The 16,877-nt window shown below is 37.0% G+C and overlaps 1 protein-coding gene and 1 non-coding gene across 3 annotated transcripts in view; one reads left to right on the plus strand and one right to left on the minus strand.

Annotated features, from left to right (window-relative positions):
- kif3a (kinesin family member 3A) overlaps nucleotides 1-14,469 on the plus strand; it is a 31,251-nt gene extending 16,782 nt beyond the window's left edge. The window contains exons 10-17 of one of the 2 annotated variants that reach the window (XM_073854126.1): nucleotides 3,313-3,471; nucleotides 9,149-9,329; nucleotides 9,417-9,527; nucleotides 9,615-9,740; nucleotides 12,376-12,429; nucleotides 12,515-12,583; nucleotides 12,692-12,819; nucleotides 13,827-14,469. In XM_073854126.1, coding sequence (XP_073710227.1) covers nucleotides 3,313-3,471; nucleotides 9,149-9,329; nucleotides 9,417-9,527; nucleotides 9,615-9,740; nucleotides 12,376-12,429; nucleotides 12,515-12,583; nucleotides 12,692-12,819; nucleotides 13,827-13,875 — 877 coding nt within the window. In that variant the 3' untranslated portion in view covers nucleotides 13,876-14,469. The remainder of the gene's footprint in view (nucleotides 1-3,312; nucleotides 3,472-9,148; nucleotides 9,330-9,416; nucleotides 9,528-9,614; nucleotides 9,741-12,375; nucleotides 12,430-12,514; nucleotides 12,584-12,691; nucleotides 12,820-13,826) is intronic. The other variant, XM_073854127.1, reaches the window with a different exon arrangement.
- A 153-nt stretch (nucleotides 14,470-14,622) lies between these two features.
- On the minus strand, nucleotides 14,623-16,672 carry LOC129422938 (uncharacterized). Its single transcript, XR_012357933.1, has 4 exons — nucleotides 16,534-16,672; nucleotides 16,405-16,452; nucleotides 16,182-16,301; nucleotides 14,623-14,741 (listed from the first exon to the last, which is right to left on the minus strand). It is a non-coding gene; the product is annotated as an uncharacterized protein (transcript).
- Between the last annotated feature and the right edge of the window lie 205 nt (nucleotides 16,673-16,877).

Consider the following 16,877-nt stretch of genomic DNA (forward strand, 5'->3'; position numbering starts at 1 on the left):
TCACTTTCTTGGTATGGAAAACACGTTTTTATAGAAATTTCTCAAAATGGATTTATTGCATTTTGTAACCAAACTCTTCGTATTGTTTTATGTGAATGAGTAGGCAGAATGAATATCCAATCATTTTGAAGAAAAAAACTCTAGACTACTAGATCCTGATTTCGAAAGTTTTGTGAAAACATGTTTAGAAAGAATTTTGTGGACATACTGTATATCAGTGACTTAAAAATTAAGCTTTTTCAAAAACCACGCATAAACATTATTCTCTCAAAAATGCATACATGTTGCTAACCTAATATAGTAGCCCAGTTTGTTCTGAACACAGTGTTATGAGACTTTTAACATTATTATGACATTTAGCAACTGTAAAATGCACAAATGTTAGTGCAGGTCAAAATTACCCCACAGAGGGTTAAAAAACATTTACACTCATCGGCCACTTTATTAGGTACACCCTGTTAGTACTGGGTTGGGACTCCCTTTTACCTTCAGAACTGCCTTAAATCTTTGTGGCAAAGATTCAACAAGGTGTTGGAAACATTCCCCAAGAGATTTTAATCCATATTGATTTGATGGCATCATGCAGTTTTTGTGGGGTGCACAATTATGATGTAAATCTCCCGTTCCACCACATCCCAAAGGTGCTCTATTGGGTTGAGGTCTGGTGACTGTGGAGGCCATTTTAGTACGGTGAACCCATTTTCATGTTCAAGAAACCAGTTTGAGATGATTTGAGCTTCGTGACATGGTGCATTGTCCTGCCAAAAGTACCCATTAGAAGTGGTCATAAAGGGATGGACATGGTCAGAAACAATGCTCGGTAGGCCGTGGCATTTAAACGATGCCCAATTGGCACTAAGGTGCCTAAAGTGTGCCAAGAAAATCCCCCACACCATTACACCACCACCACCAGCCTGAACCATTGATACAAGGCAGGCATGTTGTTTAAGCCAAATTCTGACCATACCATCTGACTGTCGCTGCTGAAATTGGGACCCATCAGACTGGGAAAAGTTTTTCCAATCTTCTATTGTCCAATTTTGGTGAGCTTGTGCGAATTGTAGCCTCAGTTTCCTGTTCTTGGCCGACAGGAGTGGCACTGTGTGGGCTTCTGCTGCTGAAGCCCATCTGCTTCAGTGTTCGACGTGTTGTGCATTCAGAGATTGTATTCTGCATACCTTGGTTGTAACTTGGTTCTATCTCCTCGAACCAGTCTGCCCATTCTCCTCTGACATCAACAAGGCATTTTCATCCACACAACTGCCGCTCACTAGATATTTTCTCTTTTTCGGATCATTCTCTGTAAACTAGGGCTGTCAAAAGATTAATCGTGATTAATCGCATCCAGAATGGAAGTTTGTGTTTACATAACATATGTGTGTGTACTGTGTATAGTATTATGTATATATAAATACACACACATTCAGGTATATATTTAAGAAATATTTGCATTTATATACTGTATATACATTTATATAATTTATATTATATATAAATCTAAATATTTTATATATAAATATATAAAAAAAAATCTTAAATATATACATGATTGGGTGTGTTTTTATATATAGATAGTGATTGTGCATCGTACACGCACATGTGTTGTGTGGATACAGACTTTTGTTTTGGATGCGATTCATCGCGATTAATCTTTTGACAGCCCTACTGTAAACCCTAGAGATGATTGTGCGTTAGAATCCCAGTAGATCAGCAGTTTTTGACATGCTCATACCAGCCCACCTGGCACCAACAACCATGCTGGTTTGAACTTCAGCAAGTCGTCTTCACCATAGCCGTTTCTCAATATGCGTTCTTGTCTGTACTTGCGTTCTTGTGGACTTGTGAAACGTCATCAGTCGCGGCCCAAGTACTGTTCCAATTCAAAGTTCGCATCAAGCCCAAGTTCACATAAAATCCCTGGATGTGTTCTTGATCCGCCCATTTTATCGAGGATGCATCAGAGGAGACTTGTGTGGACTTATGACAGCGAAGTTTCCCAGAATGCATTTCGCGTCAGAAGTTCGTTCTTCCTAGTTTGAACTTGCAAGTCCGAACTAGGAAGGACACAAGTCCGAACTTGGCGTACTTGGTATTGAGAAATGGCTCATGTCTAGATGCCTACATGCATTGAGTTGCTGCCATGTGATTGGCTGATAAGCAATTTGTGTTAACAAACAACCTCATAAAGGTTGGTGAGCGTATATTGTAACCTGAAACAACAAGTAGCACAATGTAAATGTGTTTTTGTACATTTGTGTAAACAGTGACTTAGCAGAAGTGGAATATAGGACACCATCAACATAAATGACTGCCAGGCATCACCCATAGCATCAGCCTCCTGTTCAGTGTTTGCGGCCTCATTTCCCGCTGACCTATTTACAAACGCAAATCATTTACAAAAAACATTTAATTATTGTAATGATATGTGCGTCGGTTTTCTCTTTTCTTACGCAATTAGCTGGCCATATGACTTCCCTGCTCTAAACTAAAGACCAACGTGGTTTGTGTTATGATCTAATAAGCAACCCAACCTCCTGTCACCTCCAGACCTATTTCTTTAGAAATATGCTCTCATTTACCCTGAGTTTTAGTGTCCCACATTTGAGACATAAAGCTTTTATCTGACTGGTTATATTAAATCTTGCCATGATTGATTTCTAGACATGAGTGATGATCTGTGACCCAATTCAGAGTCATGTTTCATCAAAACAATAAACAAGCTTAAAGGCGCTCTAAGCGAATTGACGCGTTTTAGACCATAAAACATTTTTTGTTACATACAGCAAACATCTCCTCACTATCTGCTTGCTGCCTGTCCGCTGATCAAACTGTAAAAAACGCGATCTCTGTAGACAGCTCAGGCTCGAAAAATGGCAATATCAACATAGTGGCCAAACCTAGCACAACAAAACATAACAAAGTGTTCCAGCCAATAAACGACAAGAAGGATTTGGGGGTGGGGGTTGGGCGCGTTCATGAAAGCATGGACGGGAGAGGGAGGGAGAGGCGTTAGCTACGCTCCGTTTGTTTGAAAACAGTTCAAACATCAACAGGAAGTGACGTCGCACATTATTTGCTTAGAGAGCCTTTAAAACAACTATCAAATATGTATTTTATTTAATCATTTTATACTCAAGTCTAAATGTTAAAACATTTTTTTTATGTGCTTATTTTAATTAAAGACGCAGTTTTTGTGGCCTTTAGTCTATATCTTTTGGCTTTATAAATGGTTCCATTGGATTTGAATGAGTATTTTCTCTTGCATTTCTGTCTTTTATTTGTTAAATATTTATTTTCAAATATTTAATGTCTAGGGAGGAAGAAGGTGTCTCCAGATAAAATGGTGGAGATGCAGGCGAAGATCGAGGAGGAACGGAAAGCACTGGAGGCCAAACTAGACATGGAGGAGGAGGAGAGAAACAAAGCCCGTGCCGAACTTGAGAAGAGAGAGAAGGACCTTCTCAAAGCCCAGTGAGTTATGATGGTTTACTTAAACAAGATAAGCAAGCATCACTGTTTCTGTCAGTCACTGTTTTTTTTTTGCAATCTCTGCAGAATTACTTTGAAGGCGTTTTTATTGTTTTATACAGTTGTCTGAGGTCTACTTATGAGGTTATGAGGTTTTACATTCAAAAACCTCAAAAAAAATAAGTAATAGGCTATTTTCTACCCTGTTTTGGAAGTAAACGCCAACTGCTATGATTGGATAACAGTTTTTCAATTCCATTCGTGTCTTCTGATGTGGAAAATGGCAGCTGGAGGGATTAACCCATAAGTGTTCAAGCCGTAAGATGTTCTGTTCACAAGGCGTGATGCACATAAATGACAATGCGTATGGGTGAAGTAGCAAACAACAAATTTTCAAACGCGATGGGCCTAGAAATTACAACACGGTAAGCGGGCATCAGAATCTAAATCGCTTGACTTTTTAAACTGCGGCTGGTTTGACCACAGACACAGTAATACCAAGGATGCTACAGCGTGTGAAAGCGCGGTAAGACTTTATCACTAACTTTGTGGTTAGACACGGATGTTACACACGATCAGGACATATTAAGCAATTTCTAACAAAGCAATAGTGACACATACTAAAATGTTTTACTCACTTAAGACTGCTGCACCATTTTGTCCGGATCCAATATTGATTGAACAGCATTGCTTTTTAATTCCGATCTCTGCAAATCCTGCGTCATAGCTAGGTACGTTCCAGTAACATTTGTTAATTTAGTAAAAAGGACGTTTTCAGTTCTGAAACTTAGTGGATGTTCATTCAACTACGATGACATCATATATAACAAAAGCTCAAGTTAAAATTGATTCCATATTTCCTTTAAATGTTTTAAACATTCAGAGCCCTATTTTAACGATCTAAGTGCATTGTCTAAAGCGCACGGCGCACGGTCTAAATGGGTGTGTCCGATTCCACTTTTGCTTACTTAACGACGGGAAAATGGTTTGAGCACAGTCGAAAAGGGTTGTTTCTATTATCATAATGAGTAATGGGTGTGTTTTGGGGGTAACGTGCAATAAAGCAATGAGAGTCTTATCTCTCATCCCCTTTAAAAACCAGTTGCGCTGGAGCTATGTCTAATCCCTATTTAGATGACGGACTTTGTAAACTGAAAAACTAAGCGGAGGATGAACACCCCCAGTTTAAGAATAATGTAAAAAAATGTTAATTTTTTGGATTTAAACCTTTTAAAATACATTTTCTTTCAGTCATAGAAGTACAAATAGCAGGCGTTTAATTGCTGTAAATGTATTGATATCCTACATAATCATTGTAATCTCATAAAATAATTAGCAAATACTGTATGCAAGAAACTCTAAAAATACAAAGAAGAGATAAAGAGTTTACAAACGCTCGGAGAGCTGAAGCATTTCAGCACTCGGACAGCGCCATGGGATTTTTACAAAGCATTACTTAAAAATGTTACTCGTGTCACCTTATCCACAGGTACAGAGTCATCATGTACAATAAATCTGTAAGGTAGCATTTAAAAACATTTAAAAATAGATGCATTTGTTTAAAGCAAAGCATTTTTTTTACTTACCAGGCTACAGGTGAAGCAGTTCTTTACGCCTTCTAATGTCTCATCATTAGTCCTCATTTATGTCCAAGAGACTCAAAAATAATATTTTACATTCAATCCTTTAATCTTTTATATTTAAAAGCTTTTTTGTTCTGCTGCGCATTCATGTATGTGATAAGCAAACCCGCATTGTCGTCTCGTTTATAGGCGCATATTACTTATACGCTCTTTAAATAACAAAAAACATATTGCGCCATTGACTTTAGACATTAGACCAGGTTTTTGTTGGTCAATGGCGTGGTCTATTTTAGTTGCCTCAAAATAGCAATGCGCCTGAACACACCTCGTTTTAGACCAGAACGCCCATGGGTGCAAAAGTTGGCGCAAATGCATTTGCTATTTAATCAACGTGGCCCTAAACATGAAAATGATAATTGCGCAGAGTTGAAACTAGCAAAAGACACTTGCATCGCGCATTGCGCTGCATTGTGCCGCATTGTGCCGGGTGTATGATAGAGCTCTCAGTCTGGGCCTGCTTATTACTATTACTATTTTTTATTATTTTTTATTTGCCCATAAAATTACATTGACAGTAATAGTATCAGGGTACAGTAAAGTTATGTTTAACTAAGACAGTGTAAGAAAATCTGGAAAAAATAAAATAAAAATGACAATAAAAAAGGTAGATGTGGGGGAAAAATAAAAAAGCCAAAGGAATTGGAAGTACACAATTTTGAAATATTAACACCACCTCACATTATTATAAGAGTTGTAAGTATGAGATAAAGGGGAAAAAAAGAAAAATGGTCATGTATAGTCATAAGGAAAAACCTTTTTATATATTCCCAAAGGGGAGACCAGAGCAGCCAAAATTGTTCAGATTTTTGCTGTTTATCATAAGTGAGCTTTTCAAAAGGTAACAGTGTAGCAATTTGTGATATCCACACTTTAAAGCCCGGAATACACTGCAGGATTTTTGCCCTCCTATAAGATCATTAGCTTAACACTCTGTGCGACATGGATCGTTTAAACTCGGGTACGACAAGAATGTAGACTGTACGATGATGACACGGAAGCTTCGGCGGCTGCGTCACACGTTAGTGCAACGTCACCAGCATGCGCTCGTGGTAAACAAATACCAGCGTGCAGGTCGTAGCAGCAAACACACTGTGCGTTGATCAAGCTGAATTTTTGACTCTGTCAGAAAACTATTGTTGGCTATCTTTGGACGCAAGCCGCCTTTGAACCTCTCTCACTGTACGACATAGGACCACCTATGAAGATCCACGATCACAGAAATCACATTGATTGTTTCACGATGGCAATTTTTCGTCTGGGACAGCCAATAATTGTGCAGTGTATCCTGGGCTTAAGGAATGCAGCCTGTGAAGCAGACAAAAGTAACAAAATGCATTTCTTTGCTAAATATACCAAGATGATAAATAACTGTGTTGTTTCTTTTTTAAACCGAGTATTCACCTTGAGATGAAGTAGATACACTGTTGGGGTCATATCAAAGTTCACACCAAAGAGATCTTCCAAAACATGATGTACTTTTTTCCAATAAGGCAATATTTTGTCAAAATACCAAAAACAATAAATAACAGTGCCCTTATGTTTGTTACACTTAAAGCATATAGGCCTGAGGCATTGGCAATATTACTCTTTCTTTAAAGAAACTCAACCCTCTAATAATTTTGCATGCACCAGCATCAGATTTCTTGAAGTCGCCATGAAACGGAAGTAGCGGTTGTCTTATTTTTCCCATAGTGGCGTATATCCGAGTGAAACGCCTTCTGAAATGAAAATAAAGTAGGGCTGGGCTTGAATTTGTCCATCAAGAACAGATTGGATCGTTTGAAGTTGGGTCATGTTGCTTTTTGCTAATCTCTCTCCCCGGACACACACACACACACACACACACACACACACACATTGTATCAGCAATGTCGAAAGAGAGTACCGGAACTTTATTAACCCACTTCAAGCACTGACCAAAAGTAAAGAAAGATTGTTTCAAGGAGGGGAGATGATTTGCATTTTTGATTTAATATTATGAGGGCTGCAGGGCTCATGAATTTTTAAAAAATAATGAAGTTCACAGATAAGTCTTTTGAAAAAACAATACCACAATATTCCAAGACAAATTACAGTTTTTCATTTCAATTTCATTGCGACTTCAAAATCTCCCTGTAGTCGATAATTTTATCACTTAAAGGATTAGTCCATTTTCTTAAAAGAAAAATCCAGATAATTTACTCACCACTATGTCATCCAAAATGTTGATGTCTTTCTTTGTTCAGTCGAGAAGAAATTATGTTTTTTGAGGAAAACACTGCAGGATTATTCAAATTTTAATGGACTTTAATGGAACCCAACACTTAACACTTAACTCAACACTTTTTTTAACAGTTTTTTTTCAACGGAGTTTAAAGGACTATAAACAATCCCAAACGAGGCATAAGGGTCTTATCTAGCGAAACGATTGTCATTTTTGACAAGAAAAATAAAAAATATGTACTTTTAAACCACAACTTTTCGTCTAGGTCCGGTCCAGCGCGACCTAACGTAAATGCGTAGTGACGTAGGGAGGTCACGTGTTACATATATAAAACGCACATTTGCGGACCATTTTAAACAATAAACTGCCACAAAGACATTAATTAATATCAGTTGACATACAACAATGTAGGAACGGTCCTCTTTTAAGACGCTTGTGAACACTGGGGCGGAGTTTCGCGTTCGTCCTCTGTGACCTCTTGACGTCATGACGTATTGCGTGGGGTCAGCTGGCGCATCACGACCGGATCTACATGACGAGAAGTTGTACGAGAAATTGTATATTTGTTATTTTTATTATCAAAAATGACAATCGTTTTGCTAAATAAGACCCTTATGCCTCGTTTGGGATTGTTTATAGTCCATTGAAACTCCGTTGAAAAAAATGGTTAAGTGTTGAGTTAAGTATTAAATGTTGGGCTCTATTAAAGTCCATTAAAATGAGAAAAATCCTGCAATGTTTTCCTCAAAAAACATAATTTCTTCTCGACTGAACAAAGAAAGACATTAACATTTTGGATGACATGGTGGTGAGTAAATTATCTGGATTTTTCTTTTAAGAAAATGGACTAATCCTTTAAAACTCATCTTTCAGCATCATAATAGCAGTATATGAGGATTAATAAATATGCAAATTAGTCTCCCCCTCCCCGTCTTTTGTACGCTTAAATAGATGCTAATTTGGCTAGTTTCACAGTGCATAAGGGAACTGCATGTTTGCAGTTGTTTTAGGACTGATGTCAACATGTTAAACTATTACACACTTTACGTAAGTTCACCACGTGAGAGTTCAAATGTCATGATGTGATTGGTTATGTGTGTGTGATGTAGCAAACCAAGGCAATTTTTAACTGCTGGAATGAGATGTCTTTGGAAAACTCAAATAGTATGGATAAAATACGCGGCTATGGTGTAGAATGATGAATTTGCACATGGGTTGCCTTAAAGGAGACATTTCACAAGACTTTTTTAAAATGTCAAATTAATCTTTGGTGTCCCCAGAGTATGTATGTGACGTTCTAGCTCAAAATACCATATAGTATATATGGTATAATTTATTATAGCATGTAAAAATTGCCACTTTGTAGGTGTGAGCAAAAATGTGCTGTGTTTGGGTTTGCCCTTTAAAATGCAAACGAGTTTATATCTGCACTAAATGGCAGTGCTGTGATTGGATATTGCAGATTAAGGGGCGGTGTTATCCCCTTCTGACATCACAAGGGGAGCCAAATTTCAATTACCTATTTTTTTACATGCTTGCAGAGAATGGTTTACCAAAACTAAGGTGCTTGGTTGTCCTTTTTCACATTTTTTTGGTTGATGCAAGCACTGTGGATCCAATTATAGCACTTAAACATGGAAAAAGTCATATTTTCATGATATGTTCCCTTTTAATTATATTAAAAAACGTACTTCCAACAAAATGGAAAAGTGTCTATGTTTTAACGAAGGGTATCTGTACTCTACCAGCACATGGTGTTGTCATTAATTTTAAATATTAATCTGAATGCACAAAGATTATTTAGTCCTGCTTTGTATTCTTTCCTGTATCTCAGACAAGAGCATCATCTATTATTGGAGAAGCTTTCTTCTCTGGAGAAGAGGGTTATTGTTGGTGGAGTTGATTTACTGGCTAAAGCTGAGGAGCAGGAGAGACTTCTGGAGGAATCTAACAATGAGCTGGAGGAGCGCCGGAAGAGGGCCGAGCAGCTCCGAAGAGAGCTGGAAGAAAAGGAGGTAATGCGCTGAAATGAGAGTTGCACCCGACTTCCACTCTTGTATGTATGTACACATGATTCATTTTTGCAAATGTCTGTTAAACAGCAAGAGCGGTTGGACATTGAGGAGAAATATACCAGCTTACAGGAAGAGGCTCAAGGCAAGACCAAAAAACTGAAGAAAGTGTGGACTATGTTGATGGCTGCGAAATCGGAGGTGCGATGAACTCAATGCTTTCACATTAACATGAGCATGGGAACGACAGCGCACTCATGATATGATAACATCTCTCTTCTGTTTTAGATGGCTGATCTCCAGCAAGAACATCACAGAGAGATTGAAGGTCTGCTTGAGAACATCCGTCAGCTCAGCAGAGAACTCCGTCTCCAGATGCTCATCATTGATAATTTTATTCCTCAGGAATATCAGGTCTGCATGTGTACCAGCGTGCACGCACACACGCACGCGCACACACATACACTGCCAGTCAACCACCCACAGTTTGTACATGCCATAAGTGTTACAGCTTATCTGATCCAGTATTCTGTAAAGTGATTGGTAACTCACTAAATCAGATGCTGGCACAGTTAACTTTTAGCTGTATAACTCTACCACTGCACTAGCCTAGCGGGTTATCTTCTCTATCTCCTACACTAACAGCTTGCATGCATATCTTTTTCCTCTTCCGCTCGATCATTGATTTAATTAATCAGATATTCATACTGATGATATGAAACGGGAACTGCTGCACTTACAAAATGAAAATGTCAAAAGTGAGCTGGCGCAACACTGAAGTGAATTGTCAAATGCTGTTTATCATCATAATTATATGTATTTACTCTCTGTATCAGCTGCTTGATATTTGCCATGCAGTCAGACCCAACAGTTTTTAAAACCAACATAAGATGAAACCCTAAACCCTAAACCTTCACCAGGTTTCCTTTTGGTAGAGAGATGCGAGCAAAAGAGACCGACTCTGTGAAGTTACGTCAACCCTGCAACTTACTCAAACAGTGCAATGTGATGCATCATGACCAACGTTCATCATTTTAGACCTTGGCAATGTAAATATCTGGCACAAAGAAGATGCGTGACAGATCAAAATGAGCTGCTCACATTCAGTTTGAGAAGTTTTGTGTGTGCGTGCGTATCCACCGGAAAGACGCATCTCAAGGCTTCAGACAGGACGCAAATGCTAATGCTTTCTTACCCTGGTATGGAATATTTACACAAATTATTTAAAAATATAGTGATTATCCTGGTAAATCCCCTAAGTGGTAGAAATGAATCGCGGGTGTGACTGTATATTGGATCCGTGCACTTTTAAAGGGACAGTACATGATTCTGTCTGTTTCTAACAAGGGGCAACCTTCTGGTCTCTATGAACAGTAGCTATCGTGACAGGCCTATGTACACATTGTTAGTTGATCCAAACTTGTAGAAGCATTTATTGCAATTAACAAATAAAAATACAAAATGAAAAAACAAAGCCTCAATAGAGCAAAGGATTGCAATGATATAAACAGGGTTCCCACGGGTCCTTGCAATTCTTAAAAGTTTGTGAATTTGGGTAAAAAAAATTCAAGGCCCTGGGAAGTTTTTGAAAATATACATTCATACAGGTCATTGAAAGTGCGCAAATCTATTTTATTCAAGATGTTTTCTGGAAAAACATCCATATTATTTCCTGTGTAGAGTAGGATAATATCATAACAATTCTAGACTTTTTAAGCACACGTGCTAAACTGTTCGCTTTAAATGCTTATATCTTCTGTATGCGAATGTTGATTGATACCCAAATGCTTTTTTGCATAGTTGTGTTTGACACATGAAAATGTCTCGGGTTACGTATGTAACTGTTGTTCCCTGAGAAAGGAACGAGACGCTGCGTCTCCCTTGCCATACTTCCTGCATCCCTGTAACGCCGTCTTTGGCAATATTTCAGATAGCGATATACTTCCTGGCTCCCGCGTCACCCTGTCTTTGTCGTTAAGCCTCACCATTGGTTGAATTTGATATACACATTCAGACGCACTTAGCCCTGGAGGCGTCTCCAAAGTGTCACCGCAGTGACGCAGTGCGAGTTCCATCGAAAGGAATCTTTAACAATGTATCCTAAAAAGTAACACGATGTAACCTTCCTCTCACTTGAAATGTGTCCCCACATTTAGTCCTTAAATTTGAGGGTATTGGACCTGGAAAGTCCTTAAAAGGTCTTTGAATTTGAAGTTAACTAAGGTGTGGGAACCCTGTATAAAGTAGTTTGGAACATGAGACAACGCATAGAGTCACACCGTGAGGTCATTTGCTGTTTAGCCACATCCTCAGGTGACATCACCGCGCTTTTATCATAGAGGCCCTGCATTTCCGCCTAAACCACTAGATGGGGTCAACTTAAATGACACATAAAGGGGCGATTTCCTGGACAGGGATTAGACTAGTCCTAGTCTAAAATAAATTTAAGAGCTGTCCAAACTGAAAACATCTTGCGCTGACATATCTTAAAATACATCAGTGCCCTTTGTTTTCTCTGAAAATACACATAAGTTATGTTTTTAGCAAGGCATGTTTGTTAAAACTAGTAATATTTCCTAATTAAACTAAGGACTAGTCTTGGCTTAATCTAATCCCTGTCCAGGAAACCACCCAAAAAAGACAAAACATTATGCAAATTAAGCTTACCCAGCAATTTTTAGAATGTACCATCTTTAAAAGGCAAATTTGCATTTTATATCCATTTTTTACATGTTGTACTAGATACATTTGAAATAATTAAAGGAACAGTATGTAGGATTGTGGCTAAAACTGGTACTGCAGTCACACAACTGGTGGCCAATACACAACATGACAACATAAACATCAGTTGAGGGCTGCAACTCCACTTTTTAAATGATAATATCCTGGCCAGACCACTCTTGTCAGTGATATAAGTATTTGAGATGAAAATGATTTCTTAATGTCTAGTGACATATCAGAGCCATTTTATGATTAATTAATATAAATTTCTCACATACTGTTCCTTTAATGTTGAAGGAATTACAGTAATATCATTTATCCTTTATAGGAAATGATTGAGAACTATGTGCACTGGAATGAAGACATCGGAGAGTGGCAGCTGGTGAGCTTTTAACAATTTAAATCTCTAAGTTTCAAATCTAATTTGAGTTTAGGCCCAATAAAAAACCTTTTTTGATGTTTTTTAGAAATGTGTGGCCTATACAGGCAACAACATGAGAAAACAGACACCCGTATCAGACAAGAAAGAAAAAGATGTAAGTATTGGGATGAAGCATGTTTTTAAAGTCCACACACAATACTTGTTCTTCTCTTTCCATACTGTATGTTCATTCACTGAGCTTTCTGTGTCTTTTATCACTCAGCCATTTGAAGTGGATCTTTCTCATGTTTACCTGGCCTACACTGAAGAGAGCATGAGACAATCCCTAATGAAGCTAGAAAGGCCTCGGACATCAAAGAGTGGGAAGTCAAGGCCTAAAACTAGCCGTAGGTGAGGGATTATGTCTTTTTAATGAGTTTTGGACCTTTTGGATCATACTTGTACAGATACAGACAGAATGAATTTGAATGCGTTATATATACGTGTGTTCAGGGTTCCCACGGGTCCTTGAAATCCTTGAAAGTTTGTGAATCTGGTTAAAAAAATTCCAGGCTCTGGGAAGTTTTTAAAAATATACATGCATAGATACAGGCCATTGAAAGTGCTTGAATCTATTTTATACAAGAAGTTTTCTGGAAAATAATCTATATTATTTCCTGTGTAGTGTAGGATAATATCATAAAAATTCTAGACTTTTTAAGCACACGTGCTAAACTGTTTGCTTTAAATGCTTGTATCTTTTGAATGCGAATGTTGATTCATACCAAAATGCTTTTTTGCATAGTTGTATTTGACAAATAAAAATGTCTCGGGTTATGTATGTAACTGTTGTTCCCTGAGAAGGGAAGTGACGCTGCGCTGCGCCTGCGTTTCCATACTTCATACATCCCTGTAATGCCGTCTTTGGCAATATTTCAGATAGCCATATACTTTCTGGCTCCCGCGTCACCCTGTCTTTAAGCCTCACCATTGGTTGAATTTGATATACACATTCAGACACACTTACCATTAGAGGCGTCCCAAAAGTGTCAGCGCAGTGACGCAGAGGAGTTCCCTCGAAAGGGAACTGTAACAATGTATCTTAAAAGGTAACACGATGTAACCTTGCTCTCACTTGAAATGTGTCCCCATATTTAGTCCTTGAATTTGAGGGTCTTGCACCTGGAAAGTCCTTGCATTTGAAGTTAACTAAGGTGTGGGAGCACTTTAATGGGGATCAAAGTGCTCTTCCATCTGAGCTACAGAAACACAGTCTTGTTTTACGATTTATACATTTGCATAAAATCATACGATTCTGCATGTTTAAACACAATCTGTAATTGTACTGTCTAAATGTGATATTTGTTTCAAAAAAAGATTTTGATTTTGTAAACACCATGCTTTTCGAATCTTTTCAGGAAACGCTCTTCCAAACCAGAGGCTGTGATTGAATCCCTGCTGCAGTGAGCCACTTGTCTGACGACGACTTTATTTTGTCCATTTACAAGGCAGGTCCAATATATGTCTTAGAAAGAATAATGACTCTAAAGGGCACTTTGATATAAGTGTACATTATGTGTTTATATGCAAGAACCTCACATCTCCAAAGCTGGATTTAGTTGGGAATTCTTTACATATGTAATGATAGTACTCCAAATGGCACATTTAAACAAACAAACACTGTTATTGTAAATTTGACATTAATACACTGACTGCGACACCCACACGTCTGGGGTAGGATATTAGTCGGACACCGAAGGTTAGCGTGTGTGCTGTCAGGCCAAATGCTATCGAGAAACAAATCTCCTCCTTTGTTCAATATAATTGGCAGCGTGCAATTGCCTTAGCTCAATGTACACAAGCTATGCTACTTTATTTTTCATGGGAGAACGTGCATGCCATATTTCCCTGGCCGTAGTGCAATGGAAGCATTAGCTCGGTTTGTAATTGTATTTTTCAGTGTGCACTGTAGTAAAACCATTAGTCTCATGTAAAAATGTTTACAATTTACTGTGTTTCGTCTTGTTATCTTCTTAAATTATTAAATTATTTTATAATGTAGTGTTGCAGTGTTTTGTATAGAACATCCAAACAGAATTTTCTCCTTGCAATATTTTATTCATAAATACTTAAATATTTCTATAAATATAAGCAAATAACTTAAACATACACATTAAAATGCACATAGATATTATAGTTGTTAAAACAAATCACATTTTCTTCTTGGATAGTATTAGATTTTTTCTATATAGCTTTTGGCAGCAGCTTATTGTGTTATTCAGGAGCTGCTCCATTCTGCATTCCTCTGAAGCTGTGACACTGCAGGTTGAGTGCTGTAGATAAAAACACATAAAGACATAGATTACATTACTTTTACATGAAGTCAAGTCAAATTTATGTATATTGCATTTTGTTTTACAATGTTGCATTATAATAATAATAATATCAAATATAATATAAAAATAATAAAACCCAGCTAAAGTAAATTTTTAGCAATTTACTGTTTTCTACATAAAATCATCCTACATAATGTAAAGAACGTTCTGTGAAAATATAATATTGACTGAGTAAGATCATGTCAAAAATTTAAATCGAACTTTAATGCTTATATCATAATTCAATTATGAGACTTTAACCTGGGTTTCATAGTAATAGTTTAAAGAGTAGAATTGAAGAGTTTCGTTGCAAAACGAGATAAATCCATTTTTTTACATTTTTGTCAAAACATATTTAATATTATGTTATCATGTTATTATTTTGTTTTATGGTGCTACTTAGCTGTATTTTTTAAGTTATGAAGGTTTAAATCAAAACAAACTAACTGCAGTTGAATTGAAATTAATTCGAATGCACAACCTAAAAATGAGATTTCTGAACAATTAAAAAAATGGTGGTTTGCAACGAAACTCTTTAATTGTTCTTTATAGATGAATTGTAATCTAGTAAAATAGTATATCTTTTTTTTCTTCGACAATAACAGGCATTCCATTAAGCTAGAAACGCCTTTCTTATATGGAAATGACCCTTAAAAGACGACAAACATACACTATTTAGACATATTTTTGTAGGCCATGGCCTGCGATTTAGCAAGACACTGGTTCTCTCGCAAAGGGCTCATTATTTTTTCCCATGGACTTTTGGATTATTGTAAAAAAATAAACTCTTTGTTTATGACTCTTAAATGTTTTGTCCTACAAGTTCAACTTCACCAATGAATACAAATTTTATGAATGTTGACTTCAAAGTTGTGTTCTTCTGTGAAGATTATCTTGTTGGACAAAACGTGTAAATGTCATATACTTTTGTTAAACACACATCTTGTATTTTGCAATAATCCAGAGATCGGTGGGAGAGATGGATGGGCTTTTTTGCGGGCTAACCAGTGTCCCGCTAATTTCCAAGTTGGCCTACAAAAATACGCCATTACTGCGGCACTCTATAGTAGTGACCATTACTACACGGTAAAAAGGTAACACAAAAAAAAATATTTTCTCACTTTAAGTAAAAACATTTAAGTTGAAAATCTTTAAATATTTTAGGTGTTATCAATTTAAGTAATTCAAAAAAATTATCTTACATTTTTCACAAGTTTTTTAAAAATTTAGTTTTTGAGAAGCTTTCACTTTTGAAAGTGTTCAGGACATTTACTGCATCAGCTTTTGTAAAAATAAAGTTGAATTGCACATGAATCTTTCCCATAATAAATCAGCATGGGCACACAGCAGTGTTTTTGCTTTTAATACTTTACCAGAAAATAATATTAGATCACTTACCTCTGAATAGACAGCGTAGGAAGAAAGTTGTCTCACCAGGATTTTTAGCACCTTGTTGTTGTTTAGCACCGAAAGTTCTAGCTCATTCAGAACTTTTGCCACTTGACAAATGCTTTGCTCCTTTTTGGTCATAGAAAAAGATGGTTGTATGTAAACTGAATTGGTGAGGTCAACATCATGCAAATCAATTATTGTTTGATAAGTTCTAATGAATCAAACTTACTGAACAGCTATGCGGACGAAACACGTTTTTTACAAAGTGGTGAAGAATCTATGAGTGAAAGTTTAAATATTGTTAAAGGCACTTGTCTTTTTAATCAAATTTAATTAAATTCTAAAAAAAATGACTTACCTCCTTCGACTTTAAAAGATTTTTTGCAGTCTCCATAGTTTCCTCCAAGAGAAGTTTCTTTATTTTATCTGCTTTTGAATCTGTAACGACTATGCATGCGAGTACTAAAAGCAAGAGAGTTCTCATGTTTGGTTCTTGTTGATTTCTTTCGAGGTGTTTAGATGATCAGATGCACTCGTTAAACTAGATCAGCACTGACTGATTGATCTACTTATACTCATGAGACATCAAAGGTTTTCCCCCGTAAGAATAGATTAAATGATAACATACTCTTGTATAGCGTGTACGTAGTATGTTTTAAATAGGAGATTCCCTTTGATAAAGGTGGGCAGATATTAGGTAAT

The sequence above is a fragment of the Misgurnus anguillicaudatus genome, chromosome 16 (genome assembly GCF_027580225.2).
Source record: "Misgurnus anguillicaudatus chromosome 16, ASM2758022v2, whole genome shotgun sequence".
In the NCBI taxonomy this organism is placed as follows: domain Eukaryota; kingdom Metazoa; phylum Chordata; class Actinopteri; order Cypriniformes; family Cobitidae; genus Misgurnus; species Misgurnus anguillicaudatus.